General features: G+C 41.7%; 1 protein-coding gene across 1 annotated transcript; it reads right to left on the bottom strand.

Annotated features, from left to right (window-relative positions):
• Positions 1 to 3,768: 3,768 nt before the first annotated feature.
• Positions 3,769 to 7,453, bottom strand: LOC120438023 (ribonuclease inhibitor-like). Its single transcript, XM_039608498.1, has 3 exons — positions 7,387 to 7,453; positions 4,485 to 4,658; positions 3,769 to 3,804 (listed from the first exon to the last, which is right to left on the bottom strand). Exons 1-3 carry the CDS (start codon positions 7,431 to 7,433, stop codon positions 3,795 to 3,797), a joined length of 231 nt encoding a protein of 76 aa, XP_039464432.1. The 5' UTR covers positions 7,434 to 7,453; the 3' UTR covers positions 3,769 to 3,794.
• Positions 7,454 to 8,259: the final 806 nt, after the last annotated feature.

Genomic DNA, 8,259 nt, shown 5'->3' with positions numbered 1-8,259 from the left:
CTATTGCATGTGTCACCCACCCCAGTGTCTTACGGAAGATACTGCTGTGCATGTTTATCTGCCATCCCCCTCCACATTGCTGCCACTTATTGGTGTGCTCTCCCTGCTCCACTAAAAATGCCAAATCTCTCCATTCAGCTTTAAGATGTTTAATGTCACATACTATGAAGTTTAGGACTCATTTAAACCAGCATGAACTAACAGTTGTATAAGGAAAGGGAAATAAATGAGATGTGAACACCAAGAAATAAGTGAAATGATGATGAAGAATGCAGAACTATAATTTAACCAAACTAGATCCCCCAGAAACATCCTCAGAAATCAAACCTTGTCTCTAAGACCACAAGTAACACAGTCCACACTAGACTGTGGATCCACCACAGCCCTGCAGGACTGTTTGGACAATATGGTCTGGAGTGTATTCACAGAAGGAACAGACTTGGAGGGCCACACATCTGCTGTACTCTCATACATCTGCACTGAGAGTGTAACAACAACAAAGACAAAGTGTTCCCAAAGCAGAAGCCATAGCTCAACAGTGAGGTGCAAGCTCTGCTGAGAGCAGCGCCTTCAGATCAGGAGACCAACAAACCTACAAAGAGGCGTCTAATCTAAAGGCATCAAAGAATCCAAACGCAGATTCAAACAGCGCATCGAGGAACACTTTAACACAAACCACTCCAGAAACATGTGGCATAAAGCAGTTCTTCGCCCGCTTTGACCAACAGAACAGTGACACCAACACCTATCCTGCCATTACAGAGAGGGACGACGCCCCCATCCAGCTGGAGCAGCATCAGGTCAGAGCCACACTGCGCAGAGTCTATGCGAGGAAAGCAGCTGGTCCTGACGGTGCAGCCGGTGGAGCGCTTAAAGCATGTGCAGACCAACTAGCAGAGGTTTCACCACCATCTTCAACCTCTCACTGCTACAGTCTGTAGAAGGCAAACAGGTGGACAGAGGACGCCATCATTACAGCTCTTCACACAACCCTCACACATCTGGACAGTAGGAAACACGTACGTGAGAATGCTGTTTGTGGATTTTACCTTCAACACAGTTCAAGCCCACAAACTGGTTCATAAACTCAGCAACTTAGGACCCAGCAGCTCACTGTGCAGCTGGATACTGGACTTCCTGAGCAACACACCCCAGAACGTCAGGATGGGAGCCACACCTCCTCCACCCTCACTCTGAACGTGTGTCCTCAGTCCCCTCTTATACTCACTTTTCACCCATGACTGTTCTCCAATCCACACCAGTAACACCATTATAAATGTGCTGATGACACCAACAACGATGATTCAGCTACAGAGAGGAGGTTCAGCATCTGAAGCAATGGTGTGACGACAACAACCTGCATCTGAACACAGCCAAGACCAAGGACATGATAATCGACTTCAGCAGAACAAAGCCATCTGAGCACTCCACCCTCTACATTGATGGAGGAGGTAGAAAGGGTAAAAAGCTTCAAGTTCAGTGATGTGGCCACTGCACCGGTCTGTCGTGGTGAAGAGGGAGCTGAGTGTAAAAGCAAAGCTCTCAATTTACCGGTCGATCTACGTCCCTACCCTCACCTATGGCCACGAGCTGTGGGTAGTGACCGAAAGAACGAGATCGCGGATACAAGCTGCGAAAATGAGCTTCCTCTGAAGGGTGGCTGGCCTCTCCCTTAGAGATAGGGTGAGAAGTTCGGCCATCCGGTAGGGGCTCAGAGTAGAGACGCTGCTCCTCCACATCGAAAGGAGCCAGCTGAGGTGGTTCGGGCATCTGACAAGGATGCCTCTTGGGTGAGGTGTTCCAGGCATGTCCCACTGGGAGTAGGCCCCGGGGCAGACCCAGGACACGCTGGAGAGATTATATCTCTTGGCTGGCCAGGGAACGCCTTGGTGTTCCCCCGGACAAGCTGTAGGAGGTGGCTGGGGAGAGGGAGGTCTGGGCTTCTCTGCTTAGGCTGCTTCCCCCGCGACCCGGCCCCGGATAAAGATGGATGGATATATATATTTAGTTAACTGAAAATCTTTTTTCTTTTACTACACCTTATTAATATTTTGCTCTTTACTATTTTTCAATTTATTTATTTACTATTTTATTTATTTATTTTTCTTCTACTGTACCATTCTGCTGAGTGACTGTCTTCTGCTCGTCAAATACATTTCATTGTAATGTTGACCCTGTGCCAACTTGCGTATGACCTGAAACTGAAAACTGAAACTGCAGTTCTCTGTCTGAACCACTAGATGTCTCTGTTATGTAAATGATTGAAGAAATGCAGCACAGCAACCAGTGTTAGATCACGTGTCTTCTTCAGTTAGGCTTACAGCAAGTTACTTTGAAAAAGTATTTAGTTATAGTGACTTCTTCAAAGAAGTAACTGAGTAACAATATTATAAAAGTAACTAAATACTAGGAGAAGTAATTATTGTGTTACTTGTTTATGTTTAACCAGGGTATAATTGGCTGTTTTTAACTACTTTTGATGTTTCCTCTAAATTTCACCTTTAAAAGCTATTTCCTTTGCCTTGTTTGGTATCATTCTTTTCAGCACAACCTCACATATGAATTTACTCTTTTTTTTTTTCATTTTGACATACTGTATTAACACAATTTATCTAAAATCAGTCAAAGAACAGAATCAGAGTAGAGAAAGTTATATTTTTTTACTGTGACAACCACAAACATGTTTATTGAATCATATCTCATAACTTAAAATGCAAATATAAATTGTAAAATTTCAACACAATTTTAAAACTGGTATATAGCATCTTGTTGCCATGTCATCTTAAAGTGGTCATGTGATTGTTTTACCATGACTACTTTATTCGTCCACAGCCAATCAGCAGCACTCACGCAATTGTTTCTCCCCCCTAGCTCCTGGTAAGCTGAAATCAGCTTCAACTGTCTGTGTTAAAAATAGTAATGTGTCTGCACGGCATTTTCTTGTTGGTAATGGTAAAGGCGTTGTAACGATAAAAGTAATCCAATTACTACTTCTTACTGAAAAAAGTAACGCCGTTACTTCTAATGCCATTATTCCCATCACTGGTCCTGTTATGTATAAAAGCATGAAAAGGTCCACCTGTGAGCAGATTTTCACTTTTTTCGTGTACTGAATCATTTTTACCTGATCGACTGCTCTATAGAAATGAAACAGCTGAGAAAGGTGGGATCAATATTAATGTTCTGCAAATATATGAAAAACTAACAGAAGAGTGAAAACACTTAGTGTTCCTAGAAAGATATTTCACCTCATAGCTGGTCACAGACTGTATTTACAAGAGACAAACTGCAATATCTAACTCTACAGTACATCTAGTATATATCAAATATATTCAGAGATGTTTGTCTGCTGGAGGACAACATCATCACTTTTGTGAAGAACAAGCTGAAGAAGATCCAGAAGGTTCTGAGTCCAGATTACCCAGAGACTGTGCAGAGACTGTAGAAGGACAGAGCAGCAGCAGAGCAGTCCAGATACTCTGATGATCCTCTGTCAGATCCAGAGGGACACACAGGGATGATGCTGGACTCTACATTGTGTCTGACAGTGGAGCTGTTCTCAGAGCAGTTCACTCTGCAGCACTGACAGTCATCTGCACTTCATTCCTCTGTCAGTCACTGCTGGATGAAGCTCTCCTCTCCACCTCCCAGTAACATGGCCCAGTCAGAGCGTCTCTACACACAAGCTGCTGCTGCTTCAACCTCTCTGGATCATCAGGACACAGCTCCTCCTCTCTCAACACACACACACACACACACACACACACACACACACACCGTCCTGTTTAACATCATCACCTCCACCTGCAGAGAGAAGAAGGAAGAGCAGAGGAGATAAACGAGTGTTTCCAGAGACTCTTCATCAGCTGTCAGTCAGTGATGCAGCACATCCAGTATAAAGAGCAGCAGGGACTTCAGTGCTGGGACTGTACTAGGACTCATTGTTGCTTCACTTTTTCTAATCTTTGGATTTTTATTGAAGTTGATGAAAATGTTTTTCCCTCCTAGTTTGAGTTTGGACTTTCATTCATTAGAAGAACCTTGGTGTGTCCACTCTGAGCTCTGTAGGAACCCCAACAACAAGCCCAACAATCCAGATGTTCCAGCTGTTAACTGGAGGAATTCCATCCAAACATCTGCTCTCACTAAATTCTTCCTCACCTACAGACTGTGTTCTTCACTGCTTTAAACTTGGAAATGAATGCAGTCATTGGTCTGCGTGCTGCTTTGTTCAGAGGGCTGATTGGCAGTTGACAGTGTTTTAACAGAGTGTGTCATCTGTTACTATGGTGACCATAAAGGTCACAAAAAGGCAGAAACAGGAAGTGTTTGTGTCCAATCCTGAAGCCTGTCATCATTCTCCTCTCACAGCTTCACTGAGAAGCTGCAGCTTTACAGGAAACACTGGATCTTTGTTTCATACTGACTGTGTTTAGTACAATACTGCTGACAGCACCACCCACTCACTCCATCACTCTACTTACAGCAGATACTCCAGTCTGTAGTCTGGACTCTGCTGAAGATCACACAGCTGCTTCACATCTGGATCCTTCAGGTAGTTTCCACTCAGGTCCAGCTTTCTCAGATGGGAGGGGTTGGACTTCAGCGCTGCTGCCAGATAATCACAGCTGATCTTTGACAAACCACAGTCCTTTAATCTGTATAAAGAACGAAAGATGAAATGACCAAAGATGAATGTGATGCTGACTCAGCAGAAGACTTGGACTCATTTGATTCCAGCTTTGATATCATTGATTTCAATGAAGAGCGTTGTGATTGTAGGAAAGGGCTGGTAGCTCTCAGAGTCCCACTGATGAGGTGTTTGTGTGGAAATCTCTTAGTGGGATCAAAGAGAGAAAAAGCCCTGGTCCTGATGCTGTGGGAGTGAAATGATTGAAGTGTGCTGTGAGGAACTGACTGGGAGATTTTCACACATTTTCCAGTCCTCCTTGGAACAACAGGAAGTTCCCAGCATATGAAAACAAAGGTTAAGTGTCCTATGGCACCCAAGTGATGATGGTCCTCTGGCCCCACCACCTCCACCTCTTTGTAAAGGAACTAACTGTAATCTGAAGCTTCAAATGGAACTAAGACTTCCTCCACTAGGTGGCAGTGTTTGATGAGACAGTGTTAGTGGAGCTGTCATGTACTAAGCAACAGGAAAATGCAGGATTTGGACTGAAATTGGGAAAAGTGGTTAGCACTAGTGCTCTGGGATCCAGGGTATAATTGGCCGTTTTTGACTTCTTTTGATTTTACCTCTATATTTCACCTTTAAAAACTGTTTATCTTGCCTTGTTTGGTATCATTATTTTCAGCACAACCTCAAATATCTGAAATTTGAGTTATTTTTTCCATTCTGGCATACTATATTAGCACAATTGATCTAAGTTCAGACAAAAAATTCAAAATCCGAGTAGAAAAATGTTATATTTTTTACTGTAAAAAACACAAACATGTTTAACAAATCATTTTCATAAGTTGAAATGTAACTTATGAATGTTTTTTTTTTTAAATAACCAATTATATCTATTGACAGAACAATCAGGTGTGCTGCATCAAATAAGAAGGCACACACATTATTTGTGCCAGTCCAAAGAAATTATTTGTGTTCAGTATAAGACAGAGGAGAACACCACAGGCCTAAACCCTGCAGGTCTGAAAGCAGGAGGTGCATCAGTCCAGTTTTCCATGTGGAAACAGCGTTTACACTGGGATTTGCCTTTGGTGGCTTTTGAGCAACTGTTACATTCAGCAGTCTAACTGACACAAAATACAAAACAATAACTACACAACACACTAACTATAGCCTCCAAACATGCTAAACGTCACTAATGTCTCACATATGAAAACTCGCTCTCTTTTGCTCGCCCGCTTTCCATCGGGTGTCACTCCTAAAACTTCCCCTTCTCCCTAAACACCCAAGTGTTGCCATATAATTTTTTTTAATGGCTGACATCTTCTAACAACAATAGGGAAGGGGTGTTTTTTCTTTTGCTTTTCACTCGCAAGAGGAGAGTGTTTGCTAACGCTGTCCATAGAAAACGCAGTTTTTACCATTCTTCCTGCTGTAAACTCCACTGTTTTGTTCAGAAAAAAAAAACATAGCAGGTATTTTTTTGTCATTACAATCTTTAACTAAAACCTATTGGTCAGCATCTTATTAGCTTCATTACACAAAAAACTGATAGAAACTGTCCGGAGTGGTAAAATATTATGCTGCTATTAGTTGCTGCTATTTTTATGATCATTATTACTATTCCATTAATTATGAATATTGATATTGCATTTAGATGTTTAAACATATTGGCACCCAATTAAGCTTTTATTACAGGTCCAAGAAGAACCACTTTAAACTGCTGAGTTGAATCCATAATTTTAAAGGCTTTGAATGTTTTTATATTCTTACACTGAAGTCTTCAGTGGGGGAGAAACTGAGTTGCAGGCTGACAGGAAACGGCGTGCTTTGCAAAAGTGAAACTGAAAGCAGAGTCTGAGTGCAAGTACTGTGAGTAGGTTATGAATCTGTAGTATTTTATTATGCATTTATATCTTTTGATTAAGCTTTCAGTAGAGGCTCTTGATTAAAACATTTACTCAACATATTACATATATAGTTCCAGTTAGGTTATTACATGTAAGGATGAGCCTGTGTTCTGGTGAAGGGTCAGAAGTGCAACGGGTGAGATGAGAGAGCATTTAAGGACGAGACACACATACACACACATAGTTTCAGTTGCGTACGAGCTGGCCTTCTGTCTGGTGGAAAGGTTACAAGCTGATGAAGTGAAGGGTGAAACAGAGGGCAGCAGAAGCTGACACACACATACACCCACATACACACAGACATATTAGATAGACTCATTTATATAGGTAAGAGTTTAATTATGTTTTGCTTGCAACTGCAAAATTGTGCCTGCATGAGAGACAGTTTGTGCAGAACGTGGACCTGATGTTCCAGAAGATAAGCCTGGGCAGGATGGTGACAGGAAGCACCTGGGTTCGAGCCGAAGACAGTGTTCTTGTTAAGCTGTGTTAAAAGTCAACTGAACAGTTGTGGTTTTGGATTGACGTATGCTGTATTGTGTCTGAGAGGGGGGGGGAGCAGTATCACCCCAACCCTATAAAGCCTTGGTTTTGACTATTGTAAGACAGTTCAACACTGAATCTGCACAAGTGTTGGACTCCACATGTGTATGTATTAAAATCTTCGTCTAATTGCACCAGGCCGGATCAGTGGTCGTTATTTTTGGTCTTCCTCCTCAATTTCTGAACCCTAACAAAACTAACAAAATTCATAAAAATGTCCACTCATTCATTCATGTAAGCTATCTAATGCAGCTTTGATCTTTGCAGTCTGGTTTATAAAATTCATTCCTCACTCACCTCAGAGTTTCAAGTGCACATTCTGGACTCTCAAGAAAGCCACACATCTGCTTCACTCCTGAATCCTGCTGGTTGTTGTAGGTCAAGTCCAGCTCTCTCAGATGGGAGGGGTTGGACTTCAGTGCTGCTGCCAGATAATCACAGCTGATCTCTGACAAATCACAGCCCCTCAATCTGTATGAAAAATGAAAGATGTAAGTTTATTAGACAAAGTGCTTGAAATCATTCAGTGTTTCATCATCTGTTCAGAGCTGAAGAAGGTTCAGAATGTAGAAGTTTAGAAAATGGAAACTCCAAACAGCTGAAGCCAACAGGAAGCAGCTTCAAACAAACACAACAAGAGAAAAAACTCTGAATGTTTCACATTAAAGTCGTACATTTATCATAAAAACAGGACAAAGACTTGAAAAAGTCGTGTTTTTCCTTCCAGGAACCACAAGGCTTCACTTTTAAAGGTGAAGATGGAAAGAAACGGACATATTTGAAGTCCAACACCTTTTTCCAGTCACATTATTAAAGCAGACAAACTACAAGCTCATTTTCATTCCAACAAGTCATCTTCTGACCTGGACTAACAACACTGGTCTCTATGTGCAGCTGGCTGTGAGACCAGTGCTCAGGGAGCGTCTACAAAGTGCAACACTGAAAGGAAATCAGACACAAATGTCCTTTCACACAAATTTGAATCACATTTGAATTTATTTATAAATTCAAATGTGATTCAAATGGTCAGACAAAATAGGGTCATAATAAACTATAATGAAATGTTGTGTATTAGCAGCAAGTTATTGAATCATTTTCCTCAGAAACCAAACAAAATGATTGACAAACATCATTTTACAAACTCAGTGTTGGACTTGGATCAGCAGGATA

The sequence above is a fragment of the Oreochromis aureus genome, linkage group 3 (genome assembly GCF_013358895.1).
Source record: "Oreochromis aureus strain Israel breed Guangdong linkage group 3, ZZ_aureus, whole genome shotgun sequence".
NCBI lineage: Eukaryota > Metazoa > Chordata > Actinopteri > Cichliformes > Cichlidae > Oreochromis > Oreochromis aureus.
This window is presented reverse-complemented; position numbering and strand designations above follow the sequence as displayed.

Excerpts from the sequence above, each read along its gene's own strand:
- LOC120438023 (XM_039608498.1), bottom strand. The coding sequence starts at position 7,433 with ATGTGTGGCTTTCTTGAGAGTCCAGAATGTGCACTTGAAACTCTGAG. Across the intron at positions 4,659-7,386 it reads TGTGCACTTGAAACTCTGAG|ATTAAAGGACTGTGGTTTGT; the intron begins GTGAGTGAGGAA and ends TTCTTTATACAG.